Genomic DNA, 22,322 nt, shown 5'->3' with positions numbered 1-22,322 from the left:
CCTGGTTTTTTCTGGTTGAACTGTCCTGTCCGGTCCAGTTTACTTTTAATAACACTTGTTAGGCTCATGACAATTTTGCTATTTCCTTATCCTTTCCAACCAGCTATTAATAGGCTGAGTATTGTAAGAATTGTTGGGCAATTAATGAAAAGTTCCATTGTTTCTATATATTCATCTTCTCCCTCTCTAATTCTTCCTAAACTGTTTAATTCTATCTTTTGTGAGCGATAACCAGGTGTGTGAAATTCAGCAAAGTACCAAATTCTTATATCGTCATTCTAAGTTTCTAACCAGGTGTGTAAAAGAAAAACAAAGGTGCTTTTATCAATTGTAAAGTAGACCAGAGCAAATCATGATGTACTCTTTTGTAATATAGCAAAACCAAAAAATCAGTTTAAATTATAACCTACTTTTACAAAATTTTGACTTAATTGTTTGAATGCTATTACTATTGGAATATCATTTGAGCAAATGATAAATAAATATACACCTAACAATCACCTATATTATAAAATCGAATGTAAATTTCTCGAAACATTGAGAATACCTTTGCACAAGTTGCAGTGTCTTTATAGTCTCTTCTTTCCCCGGTGTAACAAAATCTCACATCCAAATCAACTGCAAGCTCCACCAAGTTACTGCACTGCAAAAGAAACATTTAAAAAAATGCTATAAATGGTGCATAATTGAAATATGAAAATTATGGAGTTGCTAATTCACGCCCCCCCCCCCCCCCCCCCCCCCCCTCCACAATCTGGGCAAGAAATCAGTAAGAGCAGTACAAGTTAGACCCGGAGAAAAGAGAGAGAAGACACTCACCCAATACGTACCGTTGTAGTTTCAGGTTAATTAAGGACAGGAGGTAATTAGATCCGATGGACTCAGCAGGAGAAGAGAGCGGAAGGAGCTGGTAAGGAGAAATATTTTGAGTTTCTATTAAGCCACATCAACAATAAATTAAAAAAGAGAAATATTTTGAGCCAATTATCTGGCCAGCATGTATTTTATAGATAGTTTCTTAATAACAAATTACGGTTAATATGAGATGACAGATCATATAAATAATTAATCAGAAACTGAGATATATACCTTTCTTTTTTAGACCAACTTAAAAATTTCAACCACATTTTAGTATGTAAAATACAACTTATAAATGTTAATAATGTTTTTGAGTTTGCCCAAATTGTGCTATTAAATATTTTATTCTAATTATTATCAATTGCCATTTGACTAAATACAAGATGTAAGCCCTTGATATAGTTAAAGATTAAAACGTACATAGCTTAAGATCTACATATATAAATATGAGTTAGTCTATGGTACTATGCATATCATGGGTTGTTACCGTGCTACGGCTCTATATTCAAGTTTTCAAATCCTAACGGTCGATCCGAACCGTTCATCTTGTTCTCCATATTAATATGTGTTTGGAGACCAAATTTTACATTTTTTAAAAAAATTTTACTATTTTTTTAGATATTTAGAAAATCACTTGATCTGAAAATTCTGGACCATCCAAAAACAGTGATTTTCAATAAATCTAAAAAAATAGTAAAAAAATTTGAAAAAAATGTAAAATTTGGTCTCCAAACACATATTAATATGGAGAACAAGATGAACGGTTCGGATCGACTGTTAGGATTTGAAAACTCAAATATAGAGCCGTAGCACGGTAACAAATCGTAATATGCATAGTACCATAGACTCACTCTATAAATATTGTTACAAACAAGGCCATCTGCCTACAATGATCTAGACAGTTCACTATTCAGTCTTAAAATGATCCACACAAATCTTACTAAAAGATAGAGTAACAAAAACAAGAGACATTCTCTGGGATATGAAAGTAACAAATCTCCCAACACAACTATATATTCATAACACCTAGTCATCATATATATATAACTTGTTGTGAAAACTTACCGATTGGACAAATAAAAATTAGCATTAAAAAAATAAGATAGTAAGAATTATTAGAGATAAGTAGCAAAGAGGAGAGGACAATCGACTATCTTCGTCTTATGGCTCTCTCCAAGTGAATTCGAAAATTGTCAAGTGGACAAGAGAAGACTACGCAAATCCTATGCTATGCAATCGAAGTGTCTCTGTGCAGCGAATTGTATATATTGGACAATTATGTATGTAGTGTCAGAAAAGGTTCCTTACTTTTTTCTTTATTATACTTCATTTTCCTATAAATTTATACTCTATTTTCGATTTAATATTGAAAAACCTTGGGTAGATCATGACGACTTGAGTAAAGCAATTACACATTGGTGAAAATCTAAATACAAACACCGATAGTATTTTGAACCATTATATGCATATATATACATATACACACACATACACACACTCACACACATGTGTGTGTGTGTATTTATAAGTAGAACTAGGGTGTTTTTACGCTTATCAAAGTCTTGATAAGCTTAACTAAAAGACATCAGATATACTTTAAACGACTAACTCAAATCATTGATACCGATCTACTTCATGGGTGATGTATATATGGAAATTATCCTTTTTGGTTTCTTGAATACAGTACACTATATCAATGTGATGTTCTAGGAGATAATCCCTGAGAGATCTATGTTTATCAGAAAGTCCATGGCCTCTAGCATTCCAAGTAAAGATATTAACCATAAAATCTAACTTGAACCCCCTGGTTGCACAGCCTGAATATCCACAATAATATCTCTAAGGGCAGTGGTAGGATTAGAGGTTTTATGTGAGAGATAAGATCAGAAAGGGAGGAGGTAAATGTGTCAGTAAATGTTCCAGATCTGTCAAACTTGTGTAAGGGAATTGTTCAAGAATGAATTTACCTGAAGTAGAGTCAACTTTTCCTATTTTAATCTTAAAATGATCTACACAAATTCAACGGAAATAAAATATTAGTAATTAACATACTAATTACTATGTATCATCTCCGAAAATAGAGAAAAAACAAAATATATTCACAATATGGATATGACACTAACAGATCCCCCAACACAACAATTCACAAACTGATCGATCTAGTAAACATATATACACAAATCGGAGGATCGATCCACTAAGAACTGGGTCATCCAATTATGATTTGAAGAAATAAGAATTAATATTAAATAAAATATTCTTATAATTAGATAGAAAAATATGCAGAGAGAAGTACCAAAGAGGAGAGGAGAGGACGAGTACTGTCTTCGTAACTTTTTTTTTTTTTAAGGGCACAAGGATACACACAGATAACGTAGTCAATCTTATATATTAACTGAATGTTCCTAACCTACTTCACAAGCAAAGGCATTAATATATTCTAATGTAAAGCATGTAGAATTTGTATTGCTTGAAGATATATAGTACATATGGATTCTCTCTCAGCCTTTTTCTAACCTACTTCACAAGCAAAGGCATTAATATATTCTAAGGTAAAGCAAGTAAGATTTGTATTGCTTGAAGATATATAGTACATGTGGATTCTCTCTCAGCCTTTTTCTCACTTCAATTAGACAATGCATCTTAGTTAATGAAATACAAGAAAAGAACTAAGTCTCCTTATTCACACGTGTGTGTCCCGTCAATTTGAAAAATAATTAATACTCCTTGCTATTTGTAGGAGTTTATAGGTTATATATTTGGCTTGGGTACGGTTGAGATGCATCTTCACATTATGTGTATGCTTCAAATATCTGGATCCTTTTGCGAAATTTTGTAATGCTAGCTTGAATAATATATATGCAACCGACAAGACATCACAACTTCACTATTTAAATTTCTATTCCCCATTTTATTTTATATATTTAGTATTTTTGTAACCTCAATTTCCAATGGATTCATATATGCAATTTTTAATTAGTCACAAGGAAAGGCATTATTATTTTCCAAGGTAAAAGCAAGTAAATTAAATTAATGCATATGGATTGATCTCTCTCTCTCCCTGCCTTTTTTTCTCACTTTAATTAGGCAATTAATGCATCTTAATTAAAGAAACATATTCCATGCAAAAGGACGACAACAAATGAAGCCAGGCTCTTTATTCCCCCATGTGCATGTACTGTTAATTTTTATAATTAATGCTCCTAATTTATATGTTGGGCTTCAGCTGAACATATTGACAACATGTCAAATTTGATTAAATTATGGAATGCTAGCTTGAAAAAAATATACAACCGACGAGACTTCGTCACTTCACAACTTTATAAACTTATATATTCCCTAATTTATTCTATATATTTACTGTTCTATATCGCCTTTTTTAAAAAAAAAATTACTGTTCTATAGTAATAATTTTTAACGGATTCATATATGGAAATGTTATCTGATAATCCGCTGATTTTTTTTATTAATACCCTAAATAATAAAGATAATATTAAATATGCCCTGGCCGCCCAAACGTGGGGCAGCCAGGTTTTTCTACCCAACTGCCCCGCATTGGGGCAGCCAGGTTTTTCTACCCAATTTCCCCGCGTTGGGGCCGTCAAATTTTTTTTACCAAACCGCCCAGGGTGGAGGCGATCAGCTACAATAATTTTTGTGTGTGTGTGTGTGATTTTCCTTTAAAAATGAGAAACGAGAAATGAAGATTATATCAATTTTTAATGAAAATTATTTGTTAACTTTTAATATATCAATATTTTATATATCAACTTGTAATGAAGATTATTTGTTAAATTTCGAGTGCACAAATATTATATCAACTATAAAAGAAAATGACTTAATATGTACGAGACCATAATAACAAAAAAAATTCAATTTTAACAATAATAAATAAAATATAACATATCAAATTATTTATTTGAATAAAAAAAAGCTTTAAACATTTAACATATATATATGAAAGTAACTCTTTTGTCCTACCCCATAAGCCCCACCATATACAAAGGCATATCCATAAATTAGAATATGAGAAGTCAATTTAATTGAATGAAAGAAGGAATCATAATATCAATAGAGGGAGCAAGGTAATTACTGTGTTAGATACCATCAATTGCAGAATAAAATAGATAACACACACAACTAATGATTTCAATTACTAGGGCTCAGTCAGTCAGTCAGAGAAAGAGTAAGGCTTGGGTGTTATGGATAACATAAGGTCATCCTGGCTACGGCCTCAAAAACCTATTGTATAAACTTCAAACTTCGATTTAAGTAGCTCAATAAATTGGTTGAACTTAGATTTCTTTTCTTATTTACATTTTGGTTTCATAGCAAAAAGATCAAGTTGCAACTTCTTTCAAATTTTCACAGGCCGTATATCTATCAGTTAAACTAACTTGTTTTTCATATGAGACCCTCTGACATGGACTTACTATTGACTTCTGGTATTAATCTTAATTAAGCTTTTTTCCTAAGGTTCAGTTTACCAGTGTTGAAATTAAAAGCCAATGCTACAAAGCCACATAGATACTGCTGTTGAGAAGTAGAATACAGATTTACTGGACACGGCAGAGAGCAAGCAGCTCTCTTAATTAATTAGTCAATGTTATAACCATGCTGGAATAACTGGGTTCTGCCCCGCAATGAGAGAGGAAAAAGAGAGAAGTGGATGAGGATGTCTGATAAGGGTCCCACCTGTCATCAGTAATTCACTCTTTTAAAATTGACTCCTGACTCATTCTAAAGAATCTACGATCGATGCACAAATAAATTTCCGATTAATATGTTTTTTGTACATGAGTGCATTTACAATATATACATTTCTTATTTTAATAAAGATTTGAGAATTTTAAATGTTTTTAAAATTTACATATTGATATATACAATTTATCATAATTATCCATAAAATGATTTAACTACATCTTATCTATCTATTCATTTTTTTTATCCTCTATGTTTCATAAAATAAATTATTCAAGACATTTTGTATACTGCTTCTAGTAATTAATCGATGCTTATATTTTGAGTAATGTTACACATAAGATTTCTAAAAAATCTCTAAAAAAAAAGAAGTTACTGTAGCTTACCGCCCCGCTCCTGGGTGGTTCTGTAAAAAATATATTAAAAAAGAAGGTACACCGCCCGAATGGGGAGCGGTCTGATAGAAAAACCTGGCCGCCCAAAGGGCATATCTGAAAAAAAAAATAATGCGGAGCGGTCTGATAGTCAATGTTGACCGATGATAATAAATTAATTTGACAACTTGACAATAGAAAAAATAATTTAGAAATTAAAATTTGGACAACTAAATATAATCTATACGCGATACATATTGTCCACATAAAAAAAATAATGCAAATTTTTATATTGCACAAAATAGCTCAAATTTTCCAATAATCCAAATTTCAAATGATATTTGACTATTTATTAAGTAACATTCATATTGTGTAAAATTAATTCACAATATATATTTGATTGATTATTAAATAATATTCATACATTCGAATCCGTATCCATTGCATTGACTCAAAATTTGAGTTAATGAATCTCAACTATCCGATATGAAGTTGGATCAATTCGATCTGAGATAAAATGCACAGTCTCTTTAAAATTCATGCTAGTATGGATCGGACAGTCCGGATTCATTCTGGATTAGAATACTCAAATTTTGAGTTAATGCAAACGATGCAAAGTTGATACCTTCATGGTCTTACCGCTCATCAATTATTGTACTGCCTAAAATTTAGTTTTGAAAAATAAATATTTTTATTTGGTAATTATTATATTTTATATTTTTGAGATCTAAAATATTGGAATTTAAATTAAATATTTGAGTTTATTTAAATAAGATACAATTTTTACTACCTTGTAATTAATTTTGGAAATGGGGGAATTTCATGTATATCCCACAAAAATTTCAATATTACGTATTTATCCCTCTAAAATTAATAATTAAATATTTATTCTTAAAATTTATAGAAACTCACATATTTGTCCAATCCATTATATTTAACATTAATTTTCTATATATTCACATTTTACCCTTCTTTTATTTTCGCTTCTAAGACCAGTGTGTTAGAAAAAAGTATTAAATTGTACTAGTACCAGTATCTTCTTTTGCTGATACAACCTCCAAGCAAGCATCCAAATCTTCTTTTGCTTTACTTTGTTCTCTTTTTTCTTTTCCCTTTTTCTTTTATATCCTAGTGAGCAAGAAAGAGTAGATTTCCTTCCCAAATCTTATTTTGCTTTACTTTGTTCTCTTTTTTTCTTTTCTCTTCTTCTTTTCTATCCCAGTGAGCAAGAAAGAATAGATTTCCTTCCCTTCCATAAATCCCCTTCATGGCACTGATGCCCTGCCATCTCATATTTTGCCAAAAACAACAATTAAACCAAAAGGCAAGAATGGTGGGTTTGAAGGTTTTCGGCCAACCAAAAGGAAAGAGTGGTGCTTCACGTACATAATAAACTGCTCTTTAACTAATTATAAATAAAATTAGTTGATTTTTTTTAAAGTATTTTCTCAGTATTTCACTGGATCTTGTGCTTTGCTCGTACCAGTCTTGAACCGTATTGTACCAGTACCAGCACTGAACCGTACCAGTACCAGTCATTACAGTATGTCTTCATTTTGCTGTATTAAACACCTTGGTTGCATAAAGAAAAATAACAGTATGTTCCAAAAATATAACATTATGAAATTTTTAGTCACCATTAGTACAATAAATAAATTCTGACACCATAATCATAATCGGCATTAGACAAAAACAAAAAACTTGTTCTTTTTCAAAATAATCATTGCAATATTGTATTATACCAATAAGTTTTTAAAAGTCGATACAGTAAGATCCAAAAAACACACTTTTGCAGTATCTGATAAGATTTTAAACATACAAAATACAAACAATCATAATCAAAACAAAAAATTAGACCACATGACAACTATTAGACAGTCAAATGCATGGCATCACACGGCATCGACTTCTTACTCCTACGTGCTTGTGAATTCTTTCCTTGTACTTTGATTTGAAAAAAAAATATTGTCAGTAATTAAAAATCTATAAGGGCATTCATAAATATTGAGATTGAATTTCTAAAAAATTAACCAAATGAGAACATAAATAAGTTTGATAACCTTTTACCAGTCGTAGGTTGAGATAAATAATGCATGATTTTTATGAACTTAAACATTTCAGTGGTAAATACATAATGCATGATTTATATAGTAATTAGTTATCTCAAAATGCATATATACCTTTGTTGTAACCCATTTGTATTAATATTTTTCTTAGTCGTCACATAGATGGTTACTTCTTTCTCCTTCTTTTTCTTAGGGTTTAGGGTTGATGAATTTCATTTCTCAATACGACTTCAAGATCATCTTCATCACCCGAAAATCAATGAGTAATTAACTTTAACATTAAAATGCTAACAATCAATCATTTTATTTGCAATGTTTCAAGTGTTACTACAAAGAGATCATTCCATATGTCGGGTAAACCCGGAAGGCACCAATGCATGCAATCCTCATGCCTCTTACGACCTGTAGTTGAAGGATGTGCATCGGCTTTGAACACACTCATGATTGTTATATTTAGTATATGAAATCTCGATCCCTTAAGCGCCTTGAACAAATGCTGGTTTACTAAGAGATACTCAACATTCGTACTCTCTCCAACGAGAAAAGTTCTCCCACCTAAATATAACACAACTCAGATTTAGCAAGTTTTTAAAAGGTACATAATGGGGAATTTCATGTATACCCCTAAAAACCCCTCAAAAAATGTTTCCCCCCTTCTAAAATTCATAATATGATATTCTTTTCTTACACATCTTTTTTACACATACTACATTCTAAATGAGGCCTTTATTAAAGAGTAAAATGGTTATATATTTTTGTTACACATACAGACATACTACATATTTTTAATAAAGGATAAAATGGGTACTTTATAAATTTAAATGAGTTTTAATAGAAAAGAAAATAAATTATGAGTTTTTGAAAATTAAAAGAGTAAAAATGATATTATGAATTTTACAAGGGGAAATACGTAATTTTGAGGTTTTTAAGGAGTATACATGAAATTCCGCCTTGAAATAATAACAAATGGAAGTGGTGCTGGTGATGTTGTGCCAGTAGGGTGTTGTGATTTATATCATATACCAACTTTACTGTACCATTTCAATTTGGTGCTGCTGGTACATAGTGTATAAAAAACCCAGTATACCTGTCATTACATTAATAGAAAATTTAACAAAAAACAAAAAACAAACCTCATCATTTGAGAGAGGTTGATCACGCCGGCATGAACCACCAGCATTCCAATCTCCGCCTTCAAAAATGCCTTGGTGATTGAGTACGAAAAAACAAGAATTTCTCAGGACCCACCAAATTCTCTATGTACCTCAACTGTACCAAAACAAAACTTGATGAAAACACATCCTTAAGATGTAAAAAAAAAAAAAATGCCAAAACAAAACTAGATGATACCACCAGATTCAGCATGTTTATTAGAAATTTAAAATTCAAATCTTCGGGAAAGAGATTAATTAATCAATCCCTTTCTGTAAGATTTGAAATTTTTTTTTTTTAAATAAAAAAATCCACTATATTCCTTCGACTTTAGCAATCATAAATTTCATAGTTTAACAAATGTATGTCAGTTTAATTTCAGAAAGCGGTACCCACCATGTGTTTGAGAGCAATTTCCATTCCAAGAGGTAGAGTCAAAGGAGGGATCACAGGAACGCCATTTTGAAAGAAGAGCATTGGAGACTGTACCGGGTCAAATTTTGATGGAGCCTACCACCTGTTTTTAAATCAAAATAGAAAAGTAAATACAGGGGACTTAAAAATCCATTGTGACCGTAGGATACACGATATAATAATTGTCGAACATAATTGGAATCCAATGGAATATGTAAAAGAGGACGGAATAAAAAGAGGTGGAATAGAGTTAAAAGTTTGCAATTAGACCCTTTAATCTTACAAACCCCTCTGAATTCCACTAAGATCAAATATTTATTTTCCATGACAGGGTTGGAATATCTTATTCTACCCAAAAATAATTGGGTACAATTAGAGATATTCTAATTGTACCCAAAATAATTGGGTACCAAAAAATAATTTGGAATTGGGCCTATTTCACTATGCCAAAGACCTACAAAATGCATAACCGTAAAGATAAGGACAAAACTGTAATTTCTAAGAGATGAGTCTCTTACCAGTGTCCAGTATTGAATACAAGAATATGATGAAATTTTGGTGCCTCAGCCCATTTCTGATCTGGTACGTCAACATCTATTCAGTAGCCTTGTTTATATCCTAGAGATTCTAATGCACCGCTATCCGAAGTAGCCGACCAGCTGTAATATCAAAATGCATGCAAAAAATTATATTGATATGATGGAAGGAATATGTTTCCATTAACTTTAATATATTCTACTTGAGATGGAATTAGAAATAATTAAAAGAGAAAAGATGGAAGTCAGGTTCAATTTAGTCAATATAATTTACTTAGCTTTTAGTTTTGTTACATAATGGTTGGGTATTATTTGCAAATAACTGCAATTAATGTTGGGTTCACATTATGCCAAATATCGTGTGGCCTTTGCAATTACATCAAATGCTTAAGTGTGAATGTATTATATATACAAAGAAATAAGTTATTATTTGAAGCATTACAATACAACATCATCTCTTGTGAAATATTTAGCTTATTTTGGAAAAATTATACACAGTAGAGAGCATGTCAAAAGAAGTAAATCAGCAACAAGTAGAAAGAAGCCAGTAAAGAAAAAGCACTGGAATCTAAAATTAGATAGATGTTATAATTAAATATGTAACCATGTTATGTAATTGATAGCAAGGTGTAAGAAAATAAAATTCCAGACATTGAGAAGTTAGTGTTCTGTTCAGCAGCAGTTTTCTGTTTACCAGAATTCTGTCAAAACTCTATTTTCGTACCAGAAAGTTTACCAGTTTATACCAGAAAAAGACTGCTGCAATCATTCTATCAAAATATGCTAAATTTGGCTAGGTTTCCATACACCAGTCACCTAAACATTTCATTGAACACTGTGTGTAATGATTAAAACATACCCTTTTCCCTATGGTAGGCCTCGATAGCCGCATCTCCGCTGTAGACGATGAATTTGAGCACCTCGTAGTAGAACTCATCCAGCACATCCTCTGCTTGGTAGGCGACACCTTTTAGCTCCTCCAGCCACAGCCGAACAGATCTGTCATGAATTTCCCTCTCTTCAGCGTCTTGTTGAACGGCCTCGATCCTGACAAGCATCCGGCTCAGCTTCTCTAAATTCTCTCTAACGCTCTCGTTTTGATCGGAAACAGGGGATGCTGGATCCTGCTGCTGCAAAGGGGAAGTGGTGCCACGAATGGCCTGAAGGAGCTTGGTAGAGAGAGATTGGATGGAAGAAAACAGTCCGGACGCCATTGAATCTGATAAATTGAAACTCTGTACTTTCAATCTCTCACCAGTTGCTACAAACTCGTCGAAGTTGACTTTCACTTCTACGTATTTCCACGTAGTTGCCGAATTCGTATTCAATGTGTGTGGCAAATTCCGCACAAAAAAACATGCTGCAGGTCGGGGACAGTATTATTTATCTTTTTTCACTTCATAGTAATTTCTCTTGCAACACCAAACCAAGTCCCCGACCATATGGCACGACCACAGGGCAACTTGAACGGTTTGATCAACGGAACCCAATCGAAATAAAAAATAAATAAGATGTATGATAGAATACGACACCTGTGACCTGTGTCTGGCAATGTGGCATTAAAAACTGCTACAAAAGAATCAGAGTAAGGCTTGGGTGCTATGGATAGCATAGAGGGCTACGGTGCTACGGCTCAATATTCGAGTTTTCAAAATCCTAACGGTTGATCCAAACCGTTCATCTTGTTCTCCATATATATTAATATGTGTTTGGAGACCAAATTTTATATTTTTTGGAAATTTTGTACTATTTTTTTAGATAGATAGAAAATCACTTGATTTAAAAAATTCTGCACTATTGAGATATTTGATTTTCTACCTATTTAAAAAAATAGTAAAAAATTTTCAAAAAATGTAAAATTTGATCTCCAAACACTTATTAATATGGAGAACAAGATGAACGGTTCAGATCGACCGTTAGGATTTTGAAAACTCGAATATTGAGCCGTAGCACCGTAGGCCTCTATGCTATCCATAGCACCCAAGCCTTACTCAAAGAATCAAATGAGTTATGTAATATATTTTGCAGTGGGTTTATTCACTGTGGCATACTCCACACAGGTAACCATGCTGCAGGTTGAGGCAGCTATTATATATTTATCCTTTGTTTTCACTTCTTAGTAATTTCTCTTGCCACACCAAACCAAGTCCCCGCCCATATGGCACGACCACATGGTAACTTGAATGGTTTGGTGAACGGAACCCAATCGAAATAATATAAAAACGATGTATGATAGAATACGACACTTGTGCCTGGCAATATGACATTAAACAATGGTACAAAAATAATCAAATGATTTATGCAATATTTTTTTGGTATATGACATGTCAACTGGGTCTTAGATAAAAATCATTGTTTAATTAGTGATATGTCATCGATGACGATGAGGATGCGAGTTGCATATCCCGTCACGTATTAATGATGTTACGTATATATAAAAAAAATAATTATTAGAGCACTTCAGTACTCTCAAAATTTCCGTATTAATTTTATGGTTTTCACTAATTACGTAGTCTTTTTTTTTTCTATTTTTCACACTCGTCTTTGTGTTAACTTTCATAGATATAAATACTTGGAATATAATATATTAATACTTTAAAAATAATATATTAATATTTTAGTGCGTAACTTGGGTTAATGTATATGGGATTGTTTAAACGCTATAACTTGTAACTATCGATCGGATAGAAATTTTTGGCGGAATCAAGAACTTATGAATATAGTAAAGTGTAATCTTTATAATCTTCATGATCTCGATCTCTATGACCTTTAGTAATCTTCATGATTGCTCACAGGTCGTTAAAAATATGGACGAAATTGAACGAAGATAAAACTCCACCTCTAAAAACGTGTATGCCCTCATGTAATCTACAAATCTAAGCAAAATAAAAATATACGCACCGACAACTATTTTTCATAATCAAATATCCAATTTTTTTTAAAACAAATATAAACTCCCTTTGCTAATAATTATTTTGACCCATAAATAAATATTTTAACAAAATAATTTTAAACTATTTATCTCCTGATTTTATTATGTATAAAATTTAAAAATAAAATAAAATTCAAAAGGTATGACGCAAATGAAAGAAACTCGAAACCTAGGAGAAATGCAACCTAAGTCTGCATTTTATCTTCTATTTAAGGTAATAAACAGATACAAAGTTAATTTTATTGGAACAATCATTATCTTTTTTTTTTTTTTTTTCTGTGAAATGTTGACACATTGGATTTATTTTAGACCAGTTGTACGGAGATGCTTTAGATTGGGCTTAAATGAGACATCTTTTTGGGCTGCTGAGGCCTTGTTTGCCCTAAGTATCATTCTTTGGAACAAAAACACAAATTATGTACTCTTTGTGAAACCCAAAATTCTCTGTTGATATGACATTCAAGGGCTTACAACTCGGCCCAAAATTTAGATTAGATAAACCTACATTTAATGCATCTTCTCAGGTTTAGATAAATCTACATCAACTCAGTCCAAGATTTGTTGGGGAGTGTGTTGAGGTGTGCTCTCCACGGTAAGGAGAGAGAGAGAGATATACCCTCGGGGACCAGATCTTGACGCCGATCCAACCAATCTGGTCAGTCCCGAAATTTTTATTAATAGAAAATAAATTAAATAAATATCGATATTAGAGAATGGTTTTAATTTTTTTCGAGATATAGGGAAAACGTGATAGAGTACTTCCTTATTCCTTATTCTTTCTAACTGAACCACGTAGAAAAAAAAAATCAGAAAAAACCTAGACCGTGATATTCCATCACAGCTAGAGATTTAAAAAAAAAAAAATGCAGGCCGTGATGGAGTATCACGGCCAGAGCTTTTACTCAATTTTTTTTTTTTTTTTTCTACCAAGACTGATAGTCTGATTTGTAGATGCGTGGAGATTCACCCATTCGCGAAAATTCGCAGTGGTTCAAAGTCTGATTTTGTTGACCCATTCTATAAGCTCTTGCTGACTTTGTTGACCCATTTTGAATGTGTGGAGATTAAAAAATTTTGCTGACCCATTTTGAATGCGTGGAGATTAACCCATTCGAGAGAATTCGCATCCTCTGAGATATCTCATATTTTGTGTTATTTTTTGGAAAATCTGAAACTCTGACCGTGATATTCCATGAGGGCACACATTTTTTTTTTTTGAAAATCTTTGGCCGTGATGGAGTATTATGGCCTGAGTTTTTTCTGATTTTTTTTCTGTGCGGTTCAGTTAAAAGGAATGAGAGATTAATTAGTACTAATTTTGACTGTGATACTCCATCACGGCCAGAGGCCGTGATAGTCTATCACGTTTTTCTTATATCTCAAAAAAAATCAAAACCATTATCTAATATCGATATTTATTTAATTTATTTTCTATTAATAAAAATTTCGGTTTCTAGTCACTATAATCTCGTTAGTTCCTCTGATCCTCTCATCTCTACCTTCTCAATTATGCTCCTGTATTTCCTTCTCTGGGGCATTTTTACAAACAGGTGGCAGGCGACAGACAGAGGGCCACAAAGTGTTATCAGAGAACTGTTACACTCAGCCCTGATGATGCCAAAGCTGGAGTAAGTGTTCAGTTGTTAAATTCTTGGATTCTTAGATTCTTGGATTGTGACATGGTCTGATCCAAGTAAATTAATTGTTTCAAAATCTTTTTTTTTTTTTTCAGTTCTGACCTGTAAACAACATTCTATCATTCGAGCAATGCAATTAGATGTATTTGCTCCGGCTGAGGCATGTTCATATCTTGGAAAGGTAAGAAATCATATCAAGTTAATTAAATTAGGAATGCTGTAATTTATGACTTGCATCTGAGCCCATAGGTTTGGTTAGAAAATGGGTGTTTAGGGCTTCTACTGAGAATAACTCATTCATAGAACCCAAACAATCTTACAGCATTAAACTAATTTCTTTGCATTTATTAGGTCTTCATTTTTTATATTAACTTTATTTATATTATTTATTGCTTAGTTTTTGCTTTCAGATTTATTGGGAATTAAATGATAAATTTGACTTGTAGGCAACTAGTGACTTGACTTGGCTTTTCTTTGGAGTAGTGCTCACGTTGTGGATCCGACCTGTAGTTTTAAGTGGACAGAAATGCTAGTTTTCAATTCACCCATCTACTAACATTAATTTGACCAGCTGGTGAGGCCAAGTTGAGCAATCAAAGTTTTCTCTCATTTAAACTAGTCCATTTTCGTGTGGAAAAAATAGCTAGTTAGACTTAGACCATTGACGAGGAGCATTCAGCCCAGAGTAATTCTCACTTCTAATTTGTGCACAAACAAATTATCTCCTCTGTATATGTGCAAAAGCATCTAATTTCCTCCAGAAATCAGCCATGCCCTTAAAGAACCACCTCTTCCTACTACTATTGTTCATAGTAACATCCATGCCACTTTATTCATCCTCATACATCAATCCTTCTTTACCAAATGCTGATCGTTCCATCCACCTAATATGTAGCGCCGTTCCATACCCATTTGGCACTGTCGGCACTGCCTTACCAGGCTTCGAGATAGGCTGCCCCAAGTGGATGGACCCCTTGCTTTCCCCTCCCTTCTTGTCCATTTCCAATGAACCCTACACTATTCAAGAAATATCGTTACAAGGCTACGTAAAGATCTTTGTGGGACCGATTTATACAAGGTGTTTAGGTGCCAATGGTAAATGGACAGAATCTAAAGGATCCGGATGGATTAACTTAGATGAAACTCCTTTTGCATTATCTGACCAATACAATATTCTCACCGTTGTTGGCTGCAACAATTTAGTCTCGATAAGAAGACAAGAAGAAATTCAGACAGCGATTCGGGGCTGTGCCACCTTTTGTGGCACTGATGATACTTCCTTAGGCGACTCTTGCTCTGGCCTAGGTTGTTGCCAAGCTGCTCTTCCAGGCACTCTAAAAAGCTTTGATCTTGAAGTTACTCGATTCAGCATATCGAATTCAAGTGCAAATTTTATGAACTGCAGTGCAGCATTTTTTGCTCAAAGAGATGATTTCAAATCAAATAAGAGCGAGTTTCTCTTTCATGACTTCAATTTTTCAGTTCCACTTTCCTATGAGGGTAACATCATACAATTGGATTGGGCAATCGGAAACAAGTCATGTGACGACATTGGTAATGGTTCCTCCGCATGCCAAAAAAATAGTTACTGCTATAACTCACCGTCGATGGTTGGGTATCTGTGCAACTGTAGGCAAGGATTTGAAGGAAATCCCTATGCCCAAGAAGGTTGCACAGGTATAATACATAATTTTGCAGCACAAGCATATTAACATTGCTTGAAACAGCATATAATAATTCTGACAAAATGGTTTTTAATTACTTCGCTTAGCTTTTCTCCGATAACTTATTGTATATATTTTGTTGGTTCTGTAGATATTGATGAATGTCAGTATACAGATGTGAACCCCTGTATTGGAGACTGTATCAACACAGAGGGAAGTTTCGCATGTGCTTGCCCTTCAGGAATGACTGGTGATGGAAGAAAAGACGGAAGCGGTTGCAAGAAGACATTTCCGCTTGGTTTCGTTTTGGGTATGCAATTCTTATCTTTCCATAAAATATTCTTAAATAATGAATACAGAAAGTATATGAGTGAGGCTATGGTACTATGCATGGTGCGGATTGGTCCATACAAAAATAGTCAATATCTTTAATTTCAAAGTTCAAATAGTCAATCTGAACTGTTCAACACGTTATTCATACAAAAATGTACTCGCAGATTAAATTTCAAAATTTTTAAAATTTTATTTACTAATTTTTTAGATAGGTATAAAATCACTAATTTTGAATGGTCTAGACTTTTTAGATCAAGTGATTTTCTACCTATCTAAGGTAAATATTTCTAAAAAATGTAAAATTTGATCTACATGTACATATTAATATAGAGATCATATTGAACTGTCCAGATTTATTCGCTGGACTTTGAAAACGAAAATATTGATCCGGACCAAATCTGTGCTATGTATAGTACCATAGACTTACTCAATTTTTTTTTTTGACATAATCATATACTAAGTTCACGTTCAAATTTAATTATGACTGAAGAACATTTAAACAATGAAGACACAACAATATAAATCCTAAATATGTAAAATAGATAATCTCGTATTCAAAATATATATGACATATATAATCATATAAAAAATATGAAAAATATGGTCTCCGCTAATTTTGGTCCAAAATAATTGAACACACTTTCGAATTAAATACAACAATAGATGTGTAAAACAAAATTATGTTGACTCAAAGGAAACAAACAACTCTAACTTTGCATGAGAAAATGATATCTTTTAGTTCCACTGTCGGGTTTTTTTCCCTAAGGTAGCACAGCGTGTGAAGTAACATACAAATCGTTTGTACATTCACCAAATCTAACTTACCGGCCCCAAATCATTTCTAAGCATACAATATATATGTATATTTTTTTGTGATGTACGTGCATCATTGTATTTCTGTAGTGCGAGGAAAGAGTTTTTTCGTTATGCACTATTGGATGGTATAAATCAAAACTAGATGATTAGTAGCGTAATACATTACATACCTACTTAGAGCATCTCCAATTCAGGAATTGAAATTAATTGCTAAATAACAATTATAAAAATTTTAGAAATTAAGCAATCCACTCTTACATTGGTACAATCAACCAAACAATTGAGAATTAAATACTTAGCCAATAAGAATTAAACATTTGGCCAACTCATCTTTAGAAAATGATTTCTTATTAAGCAATTCTTTCCAATAATTACTAAATAAGCAATAGTCATACAACCCAGCAATTGACACATCAGCATAAACAATCACCGTTGGAGATGCTCTTAATCCTGGAGAGATTTCAGTGTTGTAAGGTACCAAGGGACTGGGTATGAATATTGCACTCGAATGGAAGGATTCTCTGTAGATAACACCTGCAAACTCATTTTCCAATTACGGTATGGAATTCTAGTACAAGCAACGCCAATTCCAGCAATTCTTGATTGAACACGACTTTGTTCTCCTTCCAATCTTTTTCATTTTGGATTGAGTGAGTTATATAATTAGAAAATAACTAGAAGTTCGGAAACTCGTAGGAAAATGTTATGTAACTCTTCATGTTGTAAAACACGTTGCAAAATAACTTTCTTACTTTTTTCTTATATCATACTTTATTTATGTATGCAGGTATCACAATAACGCTCGGATTAAGTCTTGCCATCGTCATGCTTTTATCATATTTTGCGATAGTCAAGCGTGTCAAATTGTTTGAAAAGAGAAAACAGGAAAAGTTAAAACATAAGTTCTTTGTTCAAAATCGGGGGTTGCTTCTCCAACAACTAATTGCTTCCCATGAAAATGCAACACAAAATATGAGAATTCTTAGATTACATGAGTTGGAAAAGGCAACGAACGGATTCGATAATGCACTCATTATTGGTCGAGGAGGTCATGGAGAAGTTTATAAAGGAATTTTGTCGGATCAACGTGTTGTGGCTATCAAAAGGTCCAAAATTGTTGATCCGGCCGAAATCGATCAGTTCATAAATGAAGTGGTTATTCTCTCACAAGTCAACCATAGGAACATTGTGAAACTCTATGGATGTTGCCTAGAGACCGAAGTCCCATTGCTCGCTTATGAGTTCATTTCGAATGGAACACTTTTTAATCATCTCCATGTAGAGGAACATTGTTCCTTGACATGGAGGCATCGGTTAAGATTTGCTCTTGAGGCTGCAGGGGCAATTTCCTATCTGCACTCATCTGCCTCTATATCAGTTTTTCACAGAGACATAAAATCATCAAACATTCTACTGGATGATTATTTCACAGCAAAAGTGTCAGATTTTGGGGCCTCAAGATCTGTCCAAATAGATCAAACCGGTGTAACTACAGATATCCAAGGGACTCATGGATATTTGGACCCTGAGTACTATTACACCGGCCGCTTAACCCAGAAAAGTGATGTCTATAGCTTTGGTGTCATTCTAGCTGAATTGCTAACAAAAGAAAAACCATTATTCTCCTCAAGGAAGTTTCAAGATGGTAGTCTCGTTGCATATTTTAGTTCTTCGATGAATGAGAACCTCCTCTTTGAGATTCTGGATCCCAAAATTGTGAATGAGGGGCATGTAACAGAACTCAAAGCCGTCGCCAAAATTGCACAAATGTGCCTGAGAATGAAAGGAGAAGAGAGACCAACAATGAAGGAAGTGGAGGTACGGCTCGAGGTCTTGTGGCGATCCAACCAACAACAAGAACATCCTTGGACGTCTCAAAGTTTGGAGGAGAGGCAGCTTATGCTACCTGACTACATTGTGGGAATTGATTCAACCTTGCAATGTAGGTTTGAACAGCAGCTAGAGTCATCATCTAAATTCCTCTCAGTAAATGATCCCCATTCGATATAATAATGTGAGTGATTATCAGATTTTAGTTTTATTGTGAGTTGTTCCTTGATACTTGTAGTTCTTTATCTATTCTTATATTCTATAAAAATTATGTAATATTTTTAAATTTTGATTTTTTTTGTTTGTGTATTACTATTGGTGTGTGTTTTTAGCTGTTGTAATTTGAATACTGACATTGAATAATTTTCAAACTTTATATTCTGCGGTGCACCTATGAAACTTTATATAATTTTTTAAGTTCCTGTGTTGGATCTGTAGTAATTCAGGCTTGGACCTTAACACTGCAATATCCAATTTAGAGTACTCAGACTTGCTTTCACTATTCAATCAAATAATATGGGTGTTGAGACTAAAAACTTATGCCAGATTCAATGCAAACTTTCTGTTTTACACGAGAAAAAGTTGGTAAAACCATATAATAGTAAGACAAAACATGGAAGGGAGAACCATAATCGGTTCAAACATTGTCTCCCAGGATGTATTTATAAGGTAAATTCTTAAATCTTTAAACCTCGTATCTCTTAGTACTATCAATTCAAACAATTGGATAAATGATTCATAATTCTTTAAGCATCACAGGAGTACATTTATAGTATGATGGCTGACTGATATTTCTGTTACCTTTCTTAAAATTAATTGAAATGTCAACAAGGAGTTCTCAACCATAACATGCATGCTAGAATTCTGTTCCAGTGAGCGACTGGTACATTGAACAAAAAGATTACCAGACAAACGCTCATTGTAGACTGAAGAAAACATCTTCAAATTGGTCATATTAGTAAGATGAGAAGTCACCAGGTTGAAATGAGTCGAATGGCAAACCAAACAGATTTCTTTCAAATACAAGTCTTCATGAAATTAGAAAACATTGGAAAATTTGAGATCTTATATAAAATAAGGGCTTTGTATATATTCCGTTGTTAATGATTTGTTATAAAGTACATGATAACAATTGAAATGGAGAATCCGGAGTTCATGAGACGGAAATTTGCGGACCTGTGGTTTTAATCAAGGGGATAGAAATGCTCCAATTTTATACAATATATAAATGCAGTAAAACCAAAATGTTGGTCCTCAAAGTAACAAAGATAATAATACAATAATAAATAGATGACGTGCAATCCACAAACAATAAAGTTAGTTGATGATGCCTACAACTTTTGTAAAAGGAGCACCAACAACATAAAAACATATTGGTTGATATATTTTCCGTTTACCTCAGGTTAATGCAACTTTTCAGCACGCTTGTAGTTCTACAATTATAACGATTGCAATATTATTTTGGTTGGATTAGTTGACTGAAAACTTTTCTCTCCTCCTTATTGGTGACATGGGATTCTCATGCGTTTTTTTTTGCTAAAATTAAATTGCTTGAACCATATTTTTTTTTTCTTTCCAATTAGACATGGTATATTTACACAAATTGTTTGAACTGACATCCCAGTGATTATCTGTATGTTTGGAATCTGATTGTAAAGTAAATGATATCAAGCAGATGGGGGTCAGCTGGGCAAGATCCATTAGTGCACCCTACCCAACCATTCATCTATTGAGTACTTTTCTTTCTGCTAAATCATTTATTTATTGAGTAAAGTTTCCGTAAATCTTTGGTCTCATTTTTCCCCTAATCATACCCGGAACCGAGAAAAATAGGAACATCGATTTTTATTTTTTTTCAGTCAAAAAATTATGTGTTCAATTTGAACATTTTCATGTAATGTTTCAGCACTTTCGGGCCAAGATCTTTGCTACTCAAAATCAAATCTTTATACCTAACATTCATCATATATTCACCGTTGGATTTGGAAAAGACAAAATATGTTTGTATAGTTTAAGAAGTTCACTTTCATTCATTCCCAGTGCACAAAGAACAATAATAGAGTTATTAATGATTTGTTATAAAGTACATGGGAGGTTTACTTTGACTTGTAGGTAATGACTTGACTTGGCTTTTCTTTGTAGTGTCTCCTTGTGGACCACTGATTCTTCCATAATTTTTTAGGAGGTGAGGACCTGAGGGGCAGAAGAAAGAAAATAAAAAAAAAGGTCATTGCCCAAAACAAAATAGAAGGACATGGAAGTACTCTAAAACTATACCAAAAAATAGTAATGATTTTGTTAATGCAGTGTTTTTGGGTGAAATAAAAAGATAACCTTTTCACTCGTTTAAAAAAAAAGTTATTCTTTATCTTTATATGTTTTTATATAATTATTAAAAATTTAAAAGCAGGATGTTGTTGTTGGTAAATATAGTTATATTAATTACTTTAAAATTGTCGAGACAAAGATATGTTGTGACAACTACGACAAAATCTACTCCAAGTCTTTGCAAGATTTTGAATTTTTTAGGCACTGTAGAAGTAGCAAAATATATAACTTATAATGTTGAATACATTGTAACATTTCATGCAAACCACTATATGTACCGATTCACTATTAATTTCAGGTACACAATTACTCTTTTAAATCTGAAAGGTAAGTGATGGAGCCTACTGAGAGCAGCCCAGTATTAGCCCAGAGAAGCCCACATTAATAATTCAATAGTGTTGATGTGTTGTGTTGGGCTGTTGGCTACTTAGCTTCCCATTTGCCCTATTTTATTTTGACTTGTCTGGCACCAAAATAATCGACCTAACCTGACATGGCTTGCTCTTTCTTCACCAAAATATCCCAACCGTTGAAATACGTTTGCACGAATCTCAAAGTACACATAATATGTAAACTGGATGGTGCTTTACAAGAGATTAATTTTTATTGATGTTCAAAAACATGCAGTATGTACTTCTTACATTAAAAAAAAATATATTGTAGTAAGGTTATGCTGTTAAT

The 22,322-nt window shown here is 33.0% G+C and overlaps 3 protein-coding genes across 5 annotated transcripts in view; 2 read left to right on the top strand and 1 right to left on the bottom strand.

Moving 5' to 3' along the window:
- VAMP727 (vesicle-associated membrane protein 727) overlaps nucleotides 1-5,519 on the top strand; it is a 65,963-nt gene extending 60,444 nt beyond the window's left edge. The window contains exon 6 of the mRNA XM_078296752.1: nucleotides 5,506-5,519. The gene's annotated coding sequence lies outside the window, so the exon portion shown is untranslated. The remainder of the gene's footprint in view (nucleotides 1-5,505) is intronic.
- Nucleotides 5,520-8,201: 2,682 nt separating this feature from the next.
- Nucleotides 8,202-11,526, bottom strand: LOC144548007 (uncharacterized). 2 transcript variants are annotated; one of them, XM_078296697.1, is made up of 5 exons: nucleotides 10,961-11,526; nucleotides 10,084-10,224; nucleotides 9,548-9,668; nucleotides 9,133-9,284; nucleotides 8,202-8,554 (listed from the first exon to the last, which is right to left on the bottom strand). In XM_078296697.1, exons 1-2 carry the CDS (start codon nucleotides 11,313-11,315, stop codon nucleotides 10,193-10,195), a joined length of 387 nt encoding a protein of 128 aa, XP_078152823.1. In that variant the 5' UTR covers nucleotides 11,316-11,526; the 3' UTR covers nucleotides 8,202-8,554; nucleotides 9,133-9,284; nucleotides 9,548-9,668; nucleotides 10,084-10,192. The 2 variants fall into 2 exon arrangements, with proteins under 2 accessions (XP_078152823.1, XP_078152824.1); XM_078296698.1 differs by having other exon boundaries at nucleotides 9,133-9,268.
- A 3,887-nt stretch (nucleotides 11,527-15,413) lies between these two features.
- Nucleotides 15,414-19,691, top strand: LOC144548214 (wall-associated receptor kinase 3-like). 2 transcript variants are annotated; one of them, XM_078296921.1, is made up of 3 exons: nucleotides 15,414-16,224; nucleotides 16,486-16,644; nucleotides 18,271-19,691. In XM_078296921.1, the coding sequence occupies exons 1-3, from the start codon at nucleotides 15,441-15,443 to the stop codon at nucleotides 19,491-19,493; spliced, it is 2,166 nt and encodes a 721-aa protein (XP_078153047.1). In that variant the 5' UTR covers nucleotides 15,414-15,440; the 3' UTR covers nucleotides 19,494-19,691. The 2 variants fall into 2 exon arrangements, with proteins under 2 accessions (XP_078153047.1, XP_078153046.1); XM_078296920.1 differs by having other exon boundaries at nucleotides 15,414-16,347.
- The last annotated feature ends 2,631 nt before the right edge of the window (nucleotides 19,692-22,322 follow it).

The sequence above is a fragment of the Carex rostrata genome, chromosome 32 (assembly GCF_964058835.1).
Source record: "Carex rostrata chromosome 32, lpCarRost1.2, whole genome shotgun sequence".
Lineage (NCBI taxonomy): Eukaryota > Viridiplantae > Streptophyta > Magnoliopsida > Poales > Cyperaceae > Carex > Carex rostrata.
The sequence above is the reverse complement of the archived record's forward strand: the minus strand, read 5'-3'. Positions and strand labels throughout refer to the sequence as shown.

Coding starts and splice junctions, on each gene's coding strand:
- LOC144548007 (XM_078296697.1), bottom strand. CDS start 11,315: ATGGCGTCCGGACTGTTTTCTTCCATCCAATCTCTCTCTACCAAGCTC. Junction 10,225..10,960: donor GGCCTACCATAGGGAAAAGG/GTATGTTTTAAT, acceptor TTGATATTACAG/CTGGTCGGCTACTTCGGATA.
- LOC144548214 (XM_078296920.1), top strand. CDS start 15,441: ATGCCCTTAAAGAACCACCTCTTCCTACTACTATTGTTCATAGTAACA. Junction 16,348..16,485: donor TGCCCAAGAAGGTTGCACAG/GTATAATACATA, acceptor TTGGTTCTGTAG/ATATTGATGAATGTCAGTAT. Junction 16,645..18,270: donor TCCGCTTGGTTTCGTTTTGG/GTATGCAATTCT, acceptor TTATGTATGCAG/GTATCACAATAACGCTCGGA.